General features: G+C 39.7%; 1 protein-coding gene across 1 annotated transcript in view; it reads left to right on the top strand.

Moving 5' to 3' along the window:
- Positions 1–21858, top strand: part of PRKAR2B (protein kinase cAMP-dependent type II regulatory subunit beta) — a 101702-nt gene that overhangs the window by 65375 nt on the left and 14469 nt on the right. The window contains exons 3-6 of the mRNA XM_007083971.2: positions 160–212; positions 7482–7565; positions 17992–18098; positions 21118–21271. Coding sequence (XP_007084033.2) covers positions 160–212; positions 7482–7565; positions 17992–18098; positions 21118–21271 — 398 coding nt within the window. The remainder of the gene's footprint in view (positions 1–159; positions 213–7481; positions 7566–17991; positions 18099–21117; positions 21272–21858) is intronic.

Here is a 21858-nt window from a genome sequence, read left to right as displayed (position 1 = left end):
AAGAAATTGGTTTTGGGGTGTAGACTGCTTGCCCTGGCTGAAATGAATTAATGTTGTTTTATACCATGGTTCTCTTTTTGTTCATTTCTTTTTTTAAGGTATATTTATTGTAGTATGTTTCTTGATAAAAACATCAAATGTCCATTTTTATTTTTATAGTATGTGCCGAAGCTTATAATCCTGATGAAGAAGAAGATGATGCAGAGTCCAGGGTATGTAATTAATAAGTTAATTTTAAATTATACTCCTGTATTAGATCAGGAATATAATAATAAAAGATATTAACAGGCATATAGATCAACAGAAGGCATAATGCAAGTATTTTGACTGTTTCTTTTTCCTAGTTTTCTCTTGGATGCTTTACTTCTACTTCAAGTTCTATAGAATTACTTTTTTCTAAAAAGAGTCTTTTTGTTTGGGTAAAAGGAAAGATGAACATAAACACCAGTTGTGGTTTCATTTCTTTTTGCAAAAATACGGCCTGGTGATGGAAAATGTTTTTTAGCTATCTTTCTCATAGTGTTAATGCTATTTTTTCTGATAGTATTTCTAGTAAAGAAAAATACAGGGGAAAGCCTTTTTGTTCCTACTAGTTTATAACAACAGAAGCTTATTCTGAAACAAACAAAATCACAGTAAAATTACATCTAATGTGTCAGTTTAAAAGTTCTTACTTTTAAAAATCTATTATGAGTCTTAATAGATTGCTCAGAAACTGATTTCTTGAAGGCTGTAATGTTATTTGTAAGAATTTGTCCAGTTTTGTTTGAAGCAGTTTTTAAGCTATGTCCCTTCACTCCCTTCACCTTTTATTTATTTAGTAAAAAGTAAGCTAAATATAAGAGATTGCTCTGCCTAGAAAATGGAAAGTAATGATTTTCTTTCTTTCCTTCCTTCCTTCCTTCCTTCCTTCCTTCCTTCCTTCCTTCCTTCCTTCCTTCCTTCCTGTCTTTGTTTCATACTTACTTGGCAAAAGCTCCATTTGTTGTTTGGCCTCAAAAAATAAAAATTTATTTCTATAGCTCTGACAATACTTAAATAAGATTGAGTTTTAATATGGAAAAGCAAATAGTATATCCCTAAGTCATTACATCATTAAGCTCCCTGAAATATATGTAAAATCCAGGGGTAGAAAGATCAAGGAGCCTCTGTTACACAGAAGGTCTTGAAGAAAATCCCATCTCATTCTTGTACCTGTGGGGATTCCCAGCACCTGCATGGTGGGAGCTCACGGTTTGCTACCAGAACTCAAATTAATTTGATAATGTCTATAAATTCTGGCCTGAAATTGTGTTTTCTTAGGATTAAGGTATCATTACTAATGTGTGGCATATTGTTAGCACTTCATGTAGGTGGAAAAACCAGGCCCTCCCCGTCGTGTACTTGATTTATGTATCTAGCAGAAACAATAATGGGTGACTTTGAAGAGGACACACATCTTTACCCTTGTTCATAGCTACCATTTGATCTGTGATAGGTAAAGTGGTTGGCTGGGTCACACTCCACTTAATTCCTAACAGTCTTATTTGGGAGGGGTGGTACCAGTTAAGATTCATTTGGCTACATTAAAAAACCCAATCACATTGAGATAAAAATTAAAAATATATATATATTGGGGAAATTTATTGGATATATTCTTGGAAATCTCATAGAATTCCAGAAAGAATTAAAAAACCCAAAAAACGGAAGCCGTAGCTGGTAGACAGGAGCCAGGCCACCTCTGGGGTCTCTCCATAGCAGTGATTCAGGACTTAAGACTACTATTCTGGAAAGGGACTTGGCTACCAATTGCTTTTATGCTGTGTCTCTCAGTTTAAAGACCCAGTTTCCCTGGGAGAGTTTCTCACGGACCCAGCTAGGGGGCCAGGGACAAGAGGTGCAGACTTAGCTACTGGCCACCACTTTTAAGTGAAGGCAGTTCCTAGAGAAGGAGGAATCTCGATGGGTGGGGGTTTATCGCTAGAGTTATCCCCTGTAACACCCTTGATATTACTTTTAACAGTGTATTGGTAATTAACTTGTTATAATTATAAGGCGCTTCAGATTCTCTCCATTAGGAGAGAATGACTGTTCTTTAAATGTGTTACTAAAAACTGCACTGTTTTTCCAGTCTTAGATACTACAAGGCAAACTGCACCATAGTACTTGGAAATGATTATGACAGATTTCAAAATTAATTGGCTCTAAGCAGGTATTGGAAAATGTAAAGAAAATATATAGTATATTTTGATAAGGTACCATTTCATTTGAACGTTTTGTATTATTTCACAGACTATGCAGCAGATCCTTAAATCTCAGATTAGTATAAATGAGTATTTATTCTGATATGAATTCAAAGAAAATTTAAACACTTAAGATTGATGTTGCAAAATCACAAATTAGATTTTACCTTTAATGAATGAAAACACAGGGGTGCCTGGCTGGCTGAGTAGGTAGAGCGTGTGGCTCTTGATCTTGGTTGTGAGTTTGAGCCCCACATTGGGTATAGAGATTACTTTAAAAAAATGAAAATATCGGGGTGCCTGGGTGGCTTAGTTGGTTAAGCTTCCGACTTCGGCTCAGGTCATGATCTCAGAGTTCATGGGTTTGAGCCCCGTGTCGGGCTCTGTGCTCATACCTCAGAGCCTGGAGCCTGCCTCAGATTCTCAGACACTACATTCTGTGTCTCCCTCTCTCTCTCTTCTCTTCCCCTCCCCTGCTTGCACTCTGTCTGTCTCTCTCTCTGTCTCTCTCTCTCAAAATAAATAAACATTAAAAAAATTTTTTTAAATACTTAAAAAAAAAGAAAATATACAAGTTTTATGTACATCTAACATGTAGCCCTTCTGGTAGAGAAGAGCTGGTAAGTTTAAGAGTAGATCATTTCTGGCAGAGCATGCAACTCTTGATTTTGGGGTCACAAGTTCAAACTCCACATTGGGTACAGAGATTACTTAAATAAAAATTTTTAAAGAACAGTGGAACATTTCTTTGCTGTGTTACTCCACAGAATTTGGAGGGTGGGGGGTGCCTTCTGTATATCTGGTGGGGTGCTAGGATGTTCCTTGCTGAGCACCGTGGACAAATCCCTGCCATCTTGGGGCTTAGAGTCTCCTAGCAGAATTAGACAACAAGCCAGTAAATTAATGAACAGTTGCAAAGTGTGAGCACTAAAAGGATAGTGAAGCAGGGTCTAGTAATGAAAACAAAACCAACCCCACTTGACAAGGTCCCTAATTAAATGGAGTGGTTGCAGAAGCCTCTTTGATGTGAGACTGGGGAGAGTCTTGCTCAAAAGCCCTGAAGCCCCTTTTGGGTTGATCTCAGAGTCTCAGCAGGAAGCAGGTGATAGTTCCCAGCCAAGGCAGGTGTGGCCACAGTGGTTCAGGTGAGGCTGGGGGAGGAGGGAGGGAGATTTAATACCCAGTAAATGTGATGGAATCCATCTAGGTGTTCAGATTTAAATTTTTTAAACGTTACCTTCAGCTCTGTGTGGAGAATGGACTGGACAAATAGAAAAATATCTTGTACAGATATCTCTTGCTTTACCAAAATAGATTTGTAGTGTTTTCTTTAAAGAAAACATCTACATAATTTTTTTATGAATTGTTTTTCTGATTATTTAGTTGAAAGACACCCAAGATTTAGATAAGTTGACAAACTTTTTCTGTAAACCTTTTTTTTTTCCTGAAAAATATACTGTTTTCAGATAATAAATATTTTAGGCTTTGGAGGCCATACAGTTTCTGTCAAAGCTACTTGCTCTGCTCTTGTAGCTTGAAAACAGCCATAGACACTACATAAATGGATGAATGTGTCTGTGTTCCGTTAAAACTTTATCTATGGGGGTGCCTGCCTGGCTCAGTCAGTAGAGCACGTGACTCTTGATCTTGGGGTCATGAGTTTGAGCCCCATGTTAGGTGTAGAGCTTATTTAAAGAAAAAACCAAAAAACTGTATTTATGAACACTTGAATTTGAATTGTATCTAATTTTGATGTATCAGGAAGTATGAATTCTTTTGATTTTTACTTATCCCAATCATTCTTAGCTTAGGGGCCATGCAAAACGAATTTGGCCTTCAGGCCATAGTTTGCTGACCCTGGTTTAGAGAATAAATTTTGTAGCCAGCCTCCCTAGGATGAATCATAGCTCTGCAGCTCTGAACTTTCTGACATTGAAGAAATTACTTGGGACAAGTTCATTTTAATATAGGAGATCATACAGTAGTTTTCTTATTCTGTCGGCTTATTTTACCTAGCATGAATTGCTACCTGCTTCATGGGGTCAGTTACTAGGATAAAATGAGTTATTATTTTTAAAGCCCTGAAACCAGTGCCTGGCACATAATAAATGCTATATAATTATTTGGTTTTTTGTTTTATAAATTATTTGTTTAAAAAATAAGATTTTTATCTGGAAATCAGAAATAAATTTTAATTAAAAAATAAAGTGGCTGCTAGTAAGAAGAAGTCACAGTTGGGTGTATTGCTGAAGCCTTAGTTTTCCATATGCAGATCTTACATGTAGGATCACACCAAACCCAAAAGAAAAACAGAGCCTTTAGAAGCAGGAGAGCATCTTTTGAGCAGTTGGTTACAGGGTGGAGGCACCCAGAGTCTCAAAGATTCACCGTATTTCTGACTGCTTTCCAGAGCATAGAGCAGGATTTTAATGCAGGGTCTGTTGTAAAAGATAAAAAAAGACTCTGGGTACAGAGGAGTGATGGTGGGGAGAGGGGACAGAGGGAGAAAGGAAAGCAGTAGACAGTAGCTGTGGTGGCAGGATTAAGAACCAAGATTTAAAAGTGTTAGTTCTTGGGGCATCTGGGTGGCTCAATCTGGTAGGCGTCTGACTTTGGCTTAGGTCACGATCTTGTAGTTCATGGGTTCAAGCCCCACATAGGGCTCTGTGCTGACAGCTCAGAGCCTGGAGTCTGCTTCGAATTCTGTGTCTCCCTCTGTCTCTGCCCCTCCCCTGCTCTCTCTCTCTCTCTCTCTCTCTCAATATAAATAAACATTAAAAAAATTAGAAGTGTTAATTCATAAGAATGGAGGTAGTAGGAGAGAGAGAGAAGGAAACTGCTGTTGTGTGAGGGGTTCCGTACAGAGTGAATGGTTGGGGCAAAAGACTTAAATTCATTACAAGAGTAAATCAAGTGCAAGGTGGTGCTAAGAAAGATTAAAGAAGACAATTTTGGTAATACAGTCACACCTCAGCACTTCATGAAGGAGGTGGTCTCCGTTCCCAAGGGTCCAGGGAACTTCAAGATGGGGTGGAAGGCAGGAAGCTTTTGTAGGACAAGGAATAAGGAACAAGGAAACAAGTATAGAGCCCGGGGTGGCATGGCTTTGGGGGTTGGCTACTGGCCATGCTATGTTTCTGGTGCAGCAGAGTATTTACGGGAACACGAAAGCTATTTAAATTGTGGTTTGCTGACGTTGCTCCCTGGGCAGGAATCCCTCCATCTTGGGCCTAGAAAGTTATTTCAGCAAGGGTGCCATGGTATCCCTGACTTTTTCTCTCTGAGGACAGAGCTTCTCAGCAGGCAGACATTTTATGATTGTTTCAGTGTTGAAGATCTAGTTGGATTTTGTGAAGTGAGAGGTGACTGTTTTATTGTGTTAGCCTTCCTTATTTGAAGTAGGAAGATAGGAATTTTGGCTGGCATGAATTTTTTTAATGCCCAGATTTAAAAAATTTCTTGTGTTGTAAGCAGTGAGTTAGTTGGCATCAGGGTCTGCTTTTTCTGTGTCCATATGTCATCTTAGAATCTAGTTTGAGGTGAAGTTTGCTTATATCTTACCCATATGGGAAAAAATGCAATGACTTCCTCTCCCACTGGCTAATACTCTTTTGAGGAGTATATAAATGCTACACAGACAGGCATACCTTGGAGATACTGTGAGTTCAGTTTCAGACTACCGAAATAAAGCATGTATTACAGCAAAGCCACTCAAATGAACTTTTTGGTTTCCCAGCGCAGAAAGAAGTTATGTTTACACTCTGTTGCAGTCTGTTAAATGTACAGTAGCAGTATGTCTAAAACAACAACATCCTTGTCTTATTTAATTATATACTTTCTTGCAAAAAAATGCTAACCATCATCTGAGCTTTCAGCAGGTCCTAATAACTGATCTCAGACCACCACAACAAATACAGTAATAATGAAAAGGTTTGAAGTATTCCAAGAATTACCAAAATGTAACCGAAAGAGACAAAGTGAGCAAATGCTGTTGGAAAAATGGTGCCAACAGACTTGCTCAACACAGGGTCACCACACACCTTCAATTTGTAAACACACCTGTGAAGCACAATAAGGTGAAAATAAAACGAGGAAGGCCTGAATAACTGTAAATATCCTTTATTCCTCTTGGGCCTATGATTTTCATCAATTTTTAGCCACCTGAGATTGGCCTGAAGCACTGATTCTGATTTCCCATTGTGAGTTTTGGTGTATTCATCGGCACAGAACTCACCCCTGCCTGGTTGTGGCTGTGCTGATGGCAGGGCCAGTGGCAGAAGGGCTGGGACACCTGCTCATCAGCTGCCATAGCCACTCTTGGAGCATTAGAATAGGAAAAGGTGGTGTGTCAGGGTCCAGGATGATGCCATGCCTGCTGTGTTTAGGACTGTCTCTTGCCTCTCTACTCATTTTATAGTTACAAACTACCAGTGTTCACAAAAGAGTGGGCCTTTTGGTTCAAGTTGGTTGAGGCTTCTGCTAGTCAAAAGGGACTCTGGAGAGTTGACAGGCCACACTTCCAGAGGGCATTCTGTTGGTCTTCCCCCTTCTGGAATGACAGTTTAGGAAGAATATACCTCACTGGTTTTCTTTGAGCTCATTCTAAACTGAGCACACCAGGACTGTTGGATTCATTTTTCCTCAAATCCACACTCCCTAGGCATGGCGGCATGCATTGACTTGGTCCCTTGGGAAAATCACTCTTTGGTCCGGGTAGTTAGGTACATTGTGCATAAAAATGTATCTAACATCTAATGCAATATACTTGTAAGAATTAATTAGCTTCTAGAGGCAATCAAGTTTCAAAGGGAAGATCAACATCCTGAAAGACTATTGCACTCAGTGGTAGAGTTGTGAAACAGTATTGAAGGCTATTGAGAGAATATTAAAACAGAATGAAGGCAGCCTGCAGATCTTCAACGTAGCTGTTTTGACCTGCTGCCGTTTTGTGTGTTCCTACTGGCTGGGAGCTTTGGAGTCTTTAGTGATGAGCCAATCACAGACTTTCACCAAATGAATATGCTAATCTGGGGGAAACACTCTTGAAAACCATTCCAGTGCTGAATTGATGAATGTGCACCACTTCCCAGATATCTGCTCTGTTACTTTCCCTTTCTTAGTGATCTGCTAGCTGAGGTCTGGCCACCTAAAGTGAACCTCAACACCGACCATTCTTCCCTCAAACATCCTGCTAGGAAATTTCACCCCTTACGAGTAAGATGAGTAGACTAATTGTTTGTTAATTTGGTATCCTTTTAGATTATACATCCCAAAACTGATGATCAAAGGAATCGATTGCAAGAGGCTTGCAAAGACATTCTGCTATTTAAGAACCTGGATCCGGTAAGACAAATCTCACTAACCAGAAATGGGTTTTTTTTTTTTCCCAGTGTCAGAGTGAAGAACTGGGTAGGGTCTTAGATTTTACCCTCTTTACAAGCTAACATCACCCAGGATGATGTAAAGGCCCCACCGTGGATGCCTGCGTGTACAGTGGGGTTGTGTTCTAGGAGAGCAACCCCAGGCTTCGGAGGTGCTCTGTTGTCACAGCTAGGAGTTCACAGGCCTGCCTGCACCTTGTCTGGGGAAGACATTATCTCATCCCTCGAGGTTACTTGTTACAAACATTCCCCTGAGAAATGGCCCAGATGAAGAGAAGGTAGGACCTTGCATTCTTTGTACAGCCAGTAGGAACGTGCAGGAGGGTGCAGGGCCCGTGGTGGATTGCCTCTCTTACCAGCTAGTAATAGTAATTACATTTTAATGTGTGACTTGTCTGTTATACGTATTTTAAAGGTAACATTTTACTTGGCCTCAAAGGAGGAGGATTTCTTTTTCTTTCTTTCTTTCTTTCTTTCTTTCTTTCTTTCTTTCTTTCTTTCTTTTTTTTTTGGTAAGGATTTCGAAATCTCTGGTCTTTGGTTCTGGGTGATTTTCTAGAATACCCTCTTTCAGTGTTTCGCCCTGAATTCTGACTTAATTGTTCTTTTCCTTCATCACAGATTATGCCTCTTCACTGCTGCGTGGTCCTTTGGGTTGCCATGATCCTGCTGCCATGATCCAAATGTGGGAAATGAGTCAACTCTTGTAGCTTACCTCAACTTTTCTTTGTTGGTCAAACGCAGCATTTTATAGTTTTCAGATTGATGTCCTGAAGAAGAAAGCATTAAATTAACACCTACTCTTTTAAAGATAAGGTCTTCTGAAGGCCATTTTTATAAAGAGGAAGGGACTGCATTATACCAAATCTTCTATACTAGGTCATATGACACCTGCAACATTTTTAAAAAATCCTTTGTTTTGCGGTACTTGGGTGGCTAGGTCGCTTACATGTCTGCCTTCGGCTCAAGTCATGATCTCACAGTTTGTGGGTTCGAGCCCCACATCGGGCTCTCTGCTGTCAGCACGGAGCCCACTTCAGATCCTCTGTCTCCCTCTTTCTCTGCCCCTCCTCCACTTGCACTTGCTGTCTCTCTCTCTCTCTCTCTCTCTCTCTCTCTCAAAAATAAATAAACATTTAAAAAAATTCTTTTTTTCTAGTACCACATATGTGTCTTCACATCCTCCAGGAACACAGATTATACTTTGTGACTTTGGAGATGTTGTTTTAGGACCACACATTACAAGTTCTTGTCCAATTTGACTCAGGTCCTCTAGAATTCTGAGTTTGCAAAACTGTGAGTCTAAAGAATGGGGGTGTTGGTTGTTTAATAATGAAAAATTAAGAAATGAAACTAAGATAGAAAAATATAGGAATTCAGTTTAGAAATGGAAACATTTTCTTGTAGTATTAAATTACAGATAGAATAAGTGACTAACGGGAATTTGTGAAATTTTGATGGGCTTCCAAATAATCACATATTTCATTTATCTAGAATGATAATGATTCTGTGAAATAAAAGATACTTAAACTATGTAATTTCTTTCTTTATTTTTTTAATTTTAATTTATTAATGTTTAATTTTGAGAGAGAGAGTGCAAGCAGGGGAGAGGCAGAGAGAGGGAGACACAGAATCTGAAAGAGGCTTCAGGCTCTGAGCTGTCACCACATGGCCTGACGTGGGGCTCGAACCCACAAACCATGATATAGGTCATGACCTGAGCCGAAGTCGGATGCTCAACCGACTGAGCCACCCAGTCACTCCTAAACTATGTGATTTCTATTGATCGTCCACCAGTGCGAGTCCAAATAATCACCAGTGGAAAGATACAACTTTGTGTGTGTATGGGGGTGGGCATTGGAATTAAACTAATTTAGTATTTAACTCTTGCCCTTCAGGTACATGTGGAAGACAGCTGTAAAATTAATCCTCAGTTTTTCCCTTCAGCTAAACAGATTATTTTTCAACTAGAACTTTACATGGGAGGATTTCAGAGCTCACCGAAAACAGTGCTTCTCACGCTCTGCTGCGCCTGTAAATCATCAGAGGATCTGGTGAAAAATGCAGGGTCTCGTTCAGTAGGTCTGTCATGGAGCCTGAGAGACTGCATTTCTCACCAGCTCCCAGGTGAGGCTGATGCTCCTGGCCCACAGCTATGCTTCCAGGAGCAGGGACTAGGGCCAGATGTAAAAATGCTCTAGTTCAGGTTTTTGGCACTCCCGCCTGTTATTTTGTTTGCATACTTTCCTATTGAATTGAACCCACATTTTAATGCATCAGCAATGACTAGACATTGCTATTCAGGTGCCTGTACACGAAGTGATAAACAGATGGGAGTGAAATAGCTGTTAGGCGTGTTTTCCGGGAATGCTTCCTATTCTGTTCTGTCCTCTAAATTGATTTTTCTTGCCATTTCAGCTTTAACTCTTTTAAAGCCTTGTAAAAAGTGCATTTAAAATAATTAAATTTGGGGTACCTGGGTGGCTCAGTCGGTTAAGCGTCTGACTTCAGCTCAGGTCATGATCCCATGGTTTGTGGGTTCGAGCCCTGTGTCGGGCTCTGTTCTGACAGCTCAGAGCCTAGAGCCCACTTCAGATTCTGTGTCTCCCTCTCTCTCTGCTCCTCCCCCGCTCATGCTCTGTCTCTTTTCCTCTCCCAATAATAAATAAACATTTAAAAAAATTTTAAATACGGGCACCTGGGTGGCTCGGTCGGTTGAGCATCCAACTTTGGCCTAGGTCATGATCTCGCAATTCGTGAGTTCGAGCCCCGTGTCGGGCTTGGTGCTGACAGCTCGGAGCCTGAAGCCTGCTTCCATATTCTGTGTCTCGCTCTCTCTCTGCCCCTCCCCTGCTCATGCTCTGTCTCTCAAAAATAAATAAATGTTTTAAAAAAATCTAAAAAAAATTTTTTAATAAATAGAATAATTAAATTGCATTTAAAATAATTTTTTAAAAGCTACTACTAGTAGATTCTGGCAAGGAGCATCTTTATTTAATTAAAGTGATTATTTTTATAAACAGTAATTTTTTTGTAGCCTTCTTTTGCTTCTTTGATGAAAGTCTTCAATATGTATATATTTTTCAAAGGCCAGTTCATAGGGGAGGGAAAAAAAACAAGAAAAAGCCGCTTCACAAAATTAGCAAATTCATGAATTACCATTATTGAATATTTTATAGGGAAGAAGCAAATGTATTTACATAGTTGCTTCCAAAAGATTTTTTTTTTAATTTGAGCCTGAACTGTCTTGATTTATTTCCCTACTATCTCAGATCTTTCTGGGAATGATGCAAAATATAGATGAGTAAAAATGTATGTTTCTCAACAAATCACCACCTGGAATTAAAAAAACCTCCCCAAACATGACAGTTTGAAGATTTTAGGTTAAGCTTGTGGTCTTGAACAGTGTTCTGGTTTCTCATGATACACATTTTTTTTTACAGTAACCCAAATGCATTTACATTGAATGACATATTTGGCTCCTATAACCTGCTTATAAAACAGTGCCCTTCAGTTTGATGCCGTGCCCACATACTGTGCTCCAAAACCTGTATAAAGTGTTAGATGCCACAGAAATGCATGGTTCTTGTCCTCTTGGAACTTACGATTTGATGGGGGATCCAAATACCCACACCAAGCAATTTGGTAAAACATGGGAAATGCTGTAATGTAGTCAGGACACTGTGAGAGGGTGAGGGTCTCTCAGCCCCCTGAGGTTTCAGGAAGCTGGGGAGGCCACCTGAGCCGAGCCTCAGAAAATGAGTAGAGTAGGAACTTGGCAGGGGAAGAAAAGGGAGTGTTCTCACTGGAGCCTGGAGCAGAGGACACCCAGTGGAGGGAGCATAGGGTGTGTGTGTGTGTGTGTGTGTGTGTGTGTGTGTGTGTATGTGTATGTGTGTGTATGTGCGCGCGCGCACGCGATGTGTCATAAAGGACTGTTCTTGACCTCCACCCTGCAGCGTTGGCTGCCTGTTGAAGGCAGTGGGAAGTCACACTTGAAATACTTTAAGCAGCAAAAGTAGTAATCGAATGTGTGTGACGTCACTGTGGTGGCAGGGTAGAGGGTAGAAAAGTGGGAAAAGGGATTTAGGGAAGAGGGGTGGTTTCATAAAATATTCAGGATTAGCAGAAGCTGGCACTTTTTAGGGACTGGATGATTTGTGACCTGATGCACAGGGTCTAGGATGTCTTCTTCCCAGTGTCTCCGCTGGAATGACCATGAGCTGGTACCTTTTTCTGAAATGGGAAAATTTGGAGGAGAAAAGGGGAGGCAGTAATTACTCACTTATAAGAAGAATGATCTAGGCTTTGTATCTAGCATCTCATCTCAATTCCCTGAAGTTATTGTGTAGCTTGGAAATCTTGCACCTCCTTGGCCTCTGAACGTTTTTTCCTGGGAGTGCTGTGTATGCATACGTTGAGCACAGCATTTGTAATTATGAATCTCTTTGAAGATATCCTTTTCATGAATATTTCAATGCTCGACTCAGTAGGCCATTTTTCTTCTGCAATATTTCTAATTTGAGACAAACTGAAATAATTTTCCTAGGCTCTCTGATAGGTTCTTTCATTAATGGAGAGTAAATTGTTATTTTTGAAGTGAGTCAGAGACCTTTCACCAAGCACAGTCACGGGTCTGTGTTCCAAAGAATAAGCTGTGGATTTCCTACTGTGGTTGTCAGTCACTGGGAAAACCTCTGCATATTAAATATTTCCTAAGTTCTTTTCACTCTGTGCATAATGATGGGGAAAGTGCATTTTGATTGATTAGAACAGACACCTGTCACATTGAGAAGTTCTAGAAGAAATGATTGTTCTGTATTTTACCAGGAATTACTTTTCTATCGGTATGTGAATTCCTAAGCTTTATAATGTTCTAACATGCAGCCCATTCCAAGATGAGCAAAAAAAAAATAATGTATTTCATCTTTCTCTCCCATTTGACATTTAGAGAAAGAGCTAATCAATAAGGCTGATATTCCCTCTCCATTGGGCCTAAAAGACTTGGAATATAAATAGTAAGCAAAACAAAATATTAGTAAACCATTTACTCAAACTTCGTAACTTTGATAGGTGACCATATGTTGCCTGGTTGATGAACTCATTTGGATAAAATGGTCCCTGTGAGGCCAATTAGCACCACATCAAGACAGCACTGTTTTACTGCCACATTGGCTTCATCTTCCACAGGGGCTGCTCTTTCCCACGTAGGTGCCAGCACTCACACAGGAACTGGGGGGTGGGGAGATGAAAACCATTTCCTGCAGACCACCTCTATCATTCCTCCAGAAGCTTTTCTTAGCCCACGTGAAGATGCAGTAGTATGTTCTCTGTTTCAATGGAGAATTTGGCTTTTTTATTAATTAAAAATTTTAGGTGCACCTGGGTGGCTTAGTCTGTTGAGCTTCTGACTTGGGCTCAGGCCATGATCTCACAGTCCGTGGGTTCGAGCCCCGTGCCAGGCTCTGTGCTCACAGCTCAGAGCCTGGAGCCTGCTTCGGATTCTGTGTCTCCCTCTCTCCACCCTTCCCCTGCTCTCTCTCTGTCTCTCAAATCTTGCGGTTCCTGAGATCGAACTGTACATTGGTTTCTGCACTGACAGAACGGAGCCTGCTTGGGGTTCTCTCTCTCTGCCCCTCCCTCACACACTTGCACATATGTACCTCTCTTCCTCTCTCTCAAAATAATAACGTTTATTTAAAAAAAGAATAAAAGAATAGTCAAGGGAAGGAAATCCCCCTTCCACCCCTGCCTTCCAGCAGCCCAGCTTCTCAGGAGCCATGTTCTTTTAGTGTTCTCATGGTATTTCTTTAGGGTTATACTATGTATAGATCAGTACATTGTTTTGTTTTTGTATTTTTCAAGTTTTAATTTAAATTCTCGTTAGTTAATATGGTAAAATTGGTTTCAGGAATAGAATTTAGTAATTCATTACTTACATATGACACTCAGTGCTCATCACAAGTGCCTTCCTTAATGCCCATCAACCATTTAGCTCATCCCTCCCCAACCCCCGCCAACTTCCCTCCAGCAACCCTTAGTTTGTTCTCTATATTTAAGAGTCTCTTATGGTTTGTTTCCCCGCTCCCCGCTCTTTTTTTCCTTCTGTTATTAATATTATTATTATAAGTTTATTTATTTTGAGAGAGAGTAGAAGAGGGACAGAGAGAGAGGGAGACAGAAAATCCCAAGCAGGCTCTACACTGTCAGCACAGAGCCCAGTGTGGGACTTGAACTCATGAGCTATAAGATCATGACTGAGCCAAAACCAAGAGTTGGAAGCTTAACTGACTGAGCCACCCAGGTGCCCCTGTTTTGTTTCTTAAATTCCACATGTGAGTGAAATCATATGGTATTTGTCTTTCTCTGACTGACTTATTTCACTTAGCATAATACTAGCTCCATCCACATCATTGCAAATGGTATGATTTCATTCTTTTTGATGGTGAAGTAATATTCCATTGTGTGTGTGTGTGTGTATACACACACACACACACACACACACACACACACACACACACATACTTACCACATCTTCTTTATCCATTCATTAGTTGATGGACACTTGGGTTCCTTCCATAATTTAGCTATTGTTGATAATGCTGCTGCTATAAACATTGGGTTGCATGTGCTCCTTCAAATTTGTATTTTTGTATCCTTTGGGTAATACCTAGTAGTGCAATTACTGGGTTTTAGGGTAGTTCTATCTTTAACTTTTTGAGGAACCTCCATACTGTTTTCCACAATGGCTGCACCAGTTTGCATTCTCACCAACAGTGTAAGAAGGTTCCTCTTTCTCCACATCCTTGGCAACATTTGTTAATTTTAGCCTTTCTGACAGGTGTCAAGTGGTATCTCATTGTGTTTTGATTTTGTATTTCCCTGATGATGAGTGATGTTGAACATCTTTCTTTGTGTCTGTTAGCCATCTGGATGTCTTTGAAAAACTGTCAGTTCATATCTTATGCCCATTTTTTAACCGTATTATTTGTTTTTTGGGTGTTCAGTTTAATAAGTTCTTTATAGATTTTAGATACTAACTCTTTATCTGATATGCCATTTGCAAATATCTTCTCCCATTCCATAGGCTGCCTTTTAGTTTTGTTGATTGCTTCCTTTGCTGTGCAGAAGCTTTTTATATTGATGAAGTCCCAGTAGATTATTTTTGCTTTTGTTTTCCTTGCCTCTGGCAATGTGTTAGAAAGAAGTTGCTATGGCCAAGGTCAAAGAGGTTTCTGCCTGTGTTCTCTAGGATTTTGATGCAAATATTAAAGACCCACAGCTAATATCATCCTCAATGGGGAAAAACTGAGAGCTTTTCCTCTGTGGTCAAGAACAAGACAGGAATGTTCACTCTCACCATTGTTATTTAACAATGGAAGTCCTAGCCTTGGCATTCAGACAACAAAAAGAAATAAAAGGCATTTAAATCAGCAAGAAAGAGGTCAAACTTTGACTACTCTCAGACACCATGATCCTTTAGGTAGAAAACCCCAAAGACTCCACCAAAAATTACTAGAACTGATATATGAATTCATCAAAGTTGTAGGATATAAAATCAATGTACAGAAATATGTTGCATTTCATTATGCCAATACTGAAGCAGCAGAAAGAGAAATCAAGGAATTGATCCCATTTATAGTTGCACCAAAAACCGTAAGATACCTAGGAATAAACCTAAGCAAAGAGGTTAAAAGATCAGTGTATCGTTTTTAAATTTTGTTGGCAGCAAACTTCCCACAGCGTTCTGCCCAGTTCTTCTTTTTACTGAACAATAATCTATATTTATGGAAGTTCCATATTCTTTTAAAAAATTATTTGTATCACTATTTATAAAAGTTTAAATTGGTAACATTTATATATTATAAAGCCATATCAAGAAAACACATTAACATTTTGCTGTTGTCTGATTTATTAAAATTGTATAACAAAGGAGGACCCACATCATCAAAATAACATTGAAAAAGAAGAGCAAAGTTCAGGACTCACACTTGCCAGTTTCAAAAATTTTACTACAGAGCTCCAATAATAAAAATAATGTGCTACCGGCGTGGGCAGACACATAGAACCAAGGAGTAGAATGGAGAGTCTACAAACAAACCCTATAGTTTTGATTGATACATTTGATCTGATGTCCATTTGATTTTGACAAGAGTGCCAAGACCATTCAATGGGGAAAAGAACAGTCTCTTCAGCAAATGGTGCTGAGACAACTGGACATCCACACACAGAAGAACCAGGTTGGACACCTCCTTTACACTGTACACAAAGATTAAGTCAAAGTGGATCCAAGACCTTAAATGTAAGCTCCCAAACTATAAAAACTCTTCGAAGAAAACACAAGGGTAAGTGTTCATGACCTTGGATTTAGGGAGACACCAAAAACAGGAATATGAAAAGAAAGAAATTGGACTTCATAAAAAATAAAAATTTTGTGCATCAAAGGACATTATCAAAAAAAAATGAAAGACATTCTGCTAAATAGAAAATATTTGCAAATCATATATATAAGGGCATGATCTCCAAAATCTATAAAAAAAACTCTTACAATCCAACAACCAAACAACAACCTAACTTAAAACTGGGCAAAATACCTGAATAGACATTTCTCCAAAAAAGATTTACAAGTGACCAATAAGCACGTGAAAAAATCCTCAACATGGCCAGTCATTGGGGAAATGTCAGTCAAAACCTCAATGAAATACCAGCGCAGCCTCACTAGGGTGGGTAATTTTTTTTCTTTAAGGGAAAATAACAAGTGTTGGTGAGGATGTGGAGAAACAGAAACCCTAGTACATTGCTGGTGGGAAAGAAACTGGTTTAGGCACTGTGGAAAACAGCTTGGCAGTTTCTCAAAAAGTTAAACATAGAATTACCATAGAATTCAGCAGCTCCACTCCTGGGTATAACCCAGAAGAATCAACATAGATATTCAAACAAATACTTGAATATGAATGTTCAATATTCATGCCCAACGTGTCAGCAATCCAAGTGTTCACTGATGGATGAGTGGATAAACATTATGGTATATTTACAGTGGGGTATCATCCATCCATAAGGAGGAATGAAGTATGATAGACCTAGAACAAGGGCAGACCTTGAAAACCTTACTTACGTACACTAAGTGAAATAGTCGATGGATAAGGTCATATGTTGTATGATTGCATTATATGAAATATCCAGATTAGGTGAATCCATGGAGACAGAAAACAAGTAGGTGTTGCCAGGAGCTAGTGGGAGGGGAGAATAGCAAGTGACTGCTTGGTGGGCACAGGGTTTTGGGGAGCAATGAAAATGTTTTGGAACTAAGAAGTGATGGTTGCACAACTTTTTGTGGCCACTGAATTGTTCACTTAACCATGGATAATTTTATGGGAAATTTTACCTCATAAAAACATTTTGTATATATAATTCATCTGAACATTTTGATTGCCATTAGTTTTAATATTTAATGGCTAAAATACACTTTAAGGATGCAATTAAATCAACTGCTTACAGACTCAATCACTGAAGTGCCTCCACTAAATCCCTGGGTACCAGAGAACATAGTTTGAGAAACACTGAGCTCTTTTGTGTATTCTAGGGTCTTCAAATTATTCCTGTATTCTGAGGAAAGATTTCTTCACCTAGTTTATTCTCACTAGCTGAAGTTTATCCTTAAGCCTTGTCAACCATGCTTTAGCAGAATAAAAATTTTATATAGTTTTAATAGTTGTTGAAGAATAGTTTGAGGTTTCTGGCTTCCGTTTTAATAAATCTGTCCTAGCGAGGCGAAAGGTTGCTTCTTGAGGAGAACCTTAGTGACAAAGAAGAGTGATAAAAAATTTGCCACAGTCATTTTTGGTTTTGCTTTTGTTGTTTTTCTGTTCCGTTCTATTTTGGTTTTGGTGCTAAACCAAAAAGGATTGGAGTTAGAATTTGAATTCAGTAAGTTATTTAGGTAATCTCTGTGTAAATTCTAGTGATGACTAATATAGGGAAGTTTTAAAAACAAGGATCTTGGAAACACATTTGCAATAGTTCTTTACTAACCTAGGTATTTTAATTGCCCAGATTATATTTCACAGTTAAGGTATATGGTGGTTTGGTGGTTCATTTTTCAGTATATTAGTGATCTTTGCACTGAAATATTCTGAAGTAGCCAATAATTACTTTCATTCAGGCACTGAATATAAGAGGAAATATATAATCTTATTTGTATGTGGTAAGGAGGACTGTATGTGTGTGTGTGTGTGTGTGTGTGTGTGTGTTTTGTAACACTTAGTGGCAGTGATGGCATTTCGATTTCTTTGAGCTTGTTCACAGAAATATAAAGCTGATTATGGTTAGTCAAGAGAACATATTACAGATAAACATAAGGATTGTATCTTTTCTTTAAAAAAAAATAGGAGCAGATGTCTCAAGTGTTAGATGCCATGTTTGAAAAATTGGTCAAAGAAGGGGAACATGTAATTGATCAAGGCGATGATGGTGACAACTTCTACGTGATCGATCGGTAAGTCTCGCGTAACTTCACTGATGCAATGTAATGAACCTCTCGTGTGAAATCTCAGCGGTTCTCCTAATGACTGGCAAATTAATATTTGATCATTGCTGTTACCTCTTTATTCTTAGTACTACATAACAGGCACCAGAAACCTGCTGTGAATACGTGTGGTGAAATCACCTTAGAGCACGAAGAAGGCATAGTTTATAGAAGAACTGATGATATTGGTTTGTGAAATCTATAAATCCCAGTCGTTTCCTGCGAGCTACCTCATTTATTAACTTCTGCTGGAGAGGACGCCTGTTATAGTTAGGACGGAAGCAGAGCACGGCCTTGGGGGTGTCGAATCCTATAACTCAACCTCTGTTATGTTTTTTAAAAGGTTCTTTTTTTTTTTTTTAATGAACTCTAAAGTAAAACACGCCCATGGTAGGAGAGAGTAGTTAATGCTCTTTCCAGAAATTGTTCTGCATTCTTGTGCATTAAAAGCATTATAGAGAAGTGATTTTAAAGCACTGTAGAGAAATTATTTTATTTCAGTGAGAAGGCATATGTTCGTACCGAAAATGTAATTTCAGAAAACTTAAGTGGTGCTTTACGTGATCAGCGAACCATGTGCTTTAAGTGACAATTAGGTAAGAGCCCTAAACTGTTAATGGCAGAGCAGTCTGAACTGAGTCTTGAGGTCTTCGCTTTTGGAAAGCGATGATAAAGTGTTTATGAGACCATTGGCATCCCCTGCCCCTCCCATTCCAGGTGCAACACAGGACTTCTCCCTGCCAGTTCACTGGGTTGTATTTGCTGCTCTGAGTAGAGTTGTGCTCAACTCAGAACCTTGCAGAAAATCGCAGCCATGTGTCTGCACAGGCCTCGTTTCTTGACTCGGCCCTCCTACATCAGTGATCGAACATGCTCTCCACATCAAGGGTGCTCGCTGACTCCTCCATTCCCTCATCCCTAATGCCTCAGTGACCTGTAGAGCTGTTGGCAAGATGGTAGCCAGGGCTAGGGTGAGCTCTCCGATTTTAGAACAGACCCATTTATCCCATACGTAAATTAAAGTCTTGATCTTCGTGTCATTAACAGCCGTCATCAGTGAAACACCTCAGAAATTCCCTCAGCTTTTAAAGTGTATTTAACTGTAGGGGTATATGAGAAACCCAAATGTGGTTAAAAACTCCCTTACATTTCCCTTTTCGGTTAGCTCCTCATCACCCATTTGTCAGGTGAAAACTCCCAGGCACAGGGAAGTGACGGTAGTCAGTTAAAGTCAGCCAGCCCAGCATCCAGGTCTCTTGGCCACTGTTTGTGGTCTTTCCACAGCTTCACACTGCCTGACCCCTCATGTTATCAGGGAAGAAATCTATATGAAAAGGCAGTACAGATTATAGACTGACGTGATCGCAGGTGACTGATAGTTATTTTACTTCTCATCAGCACATTTGTTGTGTATTTTATTCTGTTCAAAGGAGGAAATGTAGAGAACGTGTTTAGTGCAAGTGTAGATAGTGCCAAGAGAAGAAGTAATCTGTACTTGAAAAACAGTCATGAAACAAATTTTAGAAGGTATCCTTGAAAAGCCATTCTGTCCATGAATGTACAAGCCAGTTAGTCTCTTATTAGTATCTTTGACTAGTTTCTAACGTTTTTTTGTTTTTGCTTTTGTTGTATCCTTATCATTCATAATCCTTTCCTAATCTTCAAAGCTCTCTCTTTTTTGTTTTTGTTAAGGGTTTAACCAACACGATAAAGGCAAAGAACTTCTGCCAGCTGCCCTCCTGGTGTTTCGGCCAGCCTTGAAGCCATGTTCTCTGATAAAATACAGTGTGTGGAAAGACAGTCTTCCACAAGAAGAATGCAGTTATATAGAGAGAGGATCTGTCAAATATGTAGCACAGTGCCATGCAGACTGAGTGTTACTTGCCTAGAATAAGAACCCAAATAAAAGATAAGCACAGAATAAAAAGACCTACAGAAAGACCAGAATCAGATAGTCTGAATTTCTACCACTTTTTGCTTTAGATTGGGGTGTCAGTCTACAATAAAGGGCCAAGTGATGTAAAGAGCTCCAGTAAATTTTTTAGGCTTTGTAGGCCATGTGGTCTCCGTCACAACTACTCAGCTCTGTTGTGGCAGTATATATCAGTGATCAGTAAGCCGTAAACAAACCCGTGCGTCTGTGTTCCAGTAAAACTTGATTCATGAAAGCAGGCAGCCAGTCTGTGGGCCATGCTTTGCTGGCCCCCCCTTAGATTATAAAGGACCCTTGTAAGTGTTGTACAATGGTGCTGACCAAATTGTTAGAGCTGTATGTTTTTTTTTTAAGTTATTTTCTTCTGGACCGCATGGGTGGCTCAGTTGGTTGAGTGTCTGATTCTTGATTTCAGCTCAGGTCATGATCTCACGGTTTGTGAGTTCGAGCCCGGGGTCGGGCTCCATGCTGACAGTGCAGAGCCTGCTTGGGAGTTTCTCTCTGCCCACCGCCCCCTGCCTGCCCCCCTCAAAATAAATCAATATTTTAAAAAAGAAAAGTATTTTCCTCTCATTTCAGAAGTAATACATGTTCATGTGGGAGACAGAACCTCTTTAATTAGGTAGTGAACATTCTAGAATCTTTCACTATTCTTAATGCTCAGAGATAAATACAGACAGCTTTGTTTCATATACATTCCTTCAGAAGGATGCCTACACATACACTATTTGGTTGTAGTCTTCTATTTTCATCATTTATTTTATTATTGTAAACTTTTATTGTTTAGTCTCTTTTTCTACCACAGACCCATGTATGGTCCTTACCCTCATCTAGGTGATGGTGTCTTCCTGCTTGTCTGGCACAGATGTTGTCTCTGGCACAGATGTTGTCTCTGGCACATACTGATGCCCTTTTATTCCTTATCAACCAACAGAGGAGAAAGGGAAGCTGGAAATGGGATTTTTCTTGCACAGGGCTCTTCTCTGAAATTATGTTTGATAGTAATGAGATTTTGCTTGAATTATTTTTACCTCTTACTTTTCATATGTCCAACAGAGGAACGTTTGATATTTATGTGAAATGCGATGGTGTCGGAAGGTGTGTTGGTAACTACGACAATCGTGGGAGTTTCGGTGAACTGGCCTTAATGTACAATACGCCCAGAGCAGCTACGATCACTGCTACCTCTCCGGGTGCTCTGTGGGGTTTGGTGAGTGAAATATTTACGTGACCACGATGTTATTTGTCAATGTTGTTATGACGGAAGCCAGGTAGATGGAATTATTTTAGTTCTAATAGCTGGATTTCTTTGCCATCCTCATCAGCCATCAGGGTATTTGTTATATAGTGGATGCTGAACTGTTGGGTCTGTGCTGAGACTGTGCTGAGTTAAATCTTCACGTTCTTTCCCTGATCAAGTCAGGAGCGTAGCCTCCTGGCCCTGGGAAGGATACTCAGATCCAAAATGCTCTTAAAAACCAGCCACCCAGGCAAATGCACAGAGCCTTCAGTGTTGTGTTCTCAGATAGCTTTCCGTGGTGTTATATTATCGTGCTTCCCAAAGTGTGGCCCCCCCCCACCCAGTAGCATCTGTATCACTTGGGTACTTGCTAGAAATGCAAATTCTGGGGGGGTCCCACTTACCAATTCGGGCCCACTGACTCAGAAGCTCTGGAGATGGGGCCCAGTGATCCGTGCTTGAGCAAACCCACCATGTGACTCTGGCGCCTGAGAGCATTTGAGAATCCTCCATAAACAGATTCTCTTGGTGTGCTATAAATTGGTAACAACTTGGCA

Source organism: Panthera tigris, chromosome A2, assembly GCF_018350195.1.
Source record: "Panthera tigris isolate Pti1 chromosome A2, P.tigris_Pti1_mat1.1, whole genome shotgun sequence".
Lineage (NCBI taxonomy): Eukaryota > Metazoa > Chordata > Mammalia > Carnivora > Felidae > Panthera > Panthera tigris.
This window is presented reverse-complemented; position numbering and strand designations above follow the sequence as displayed.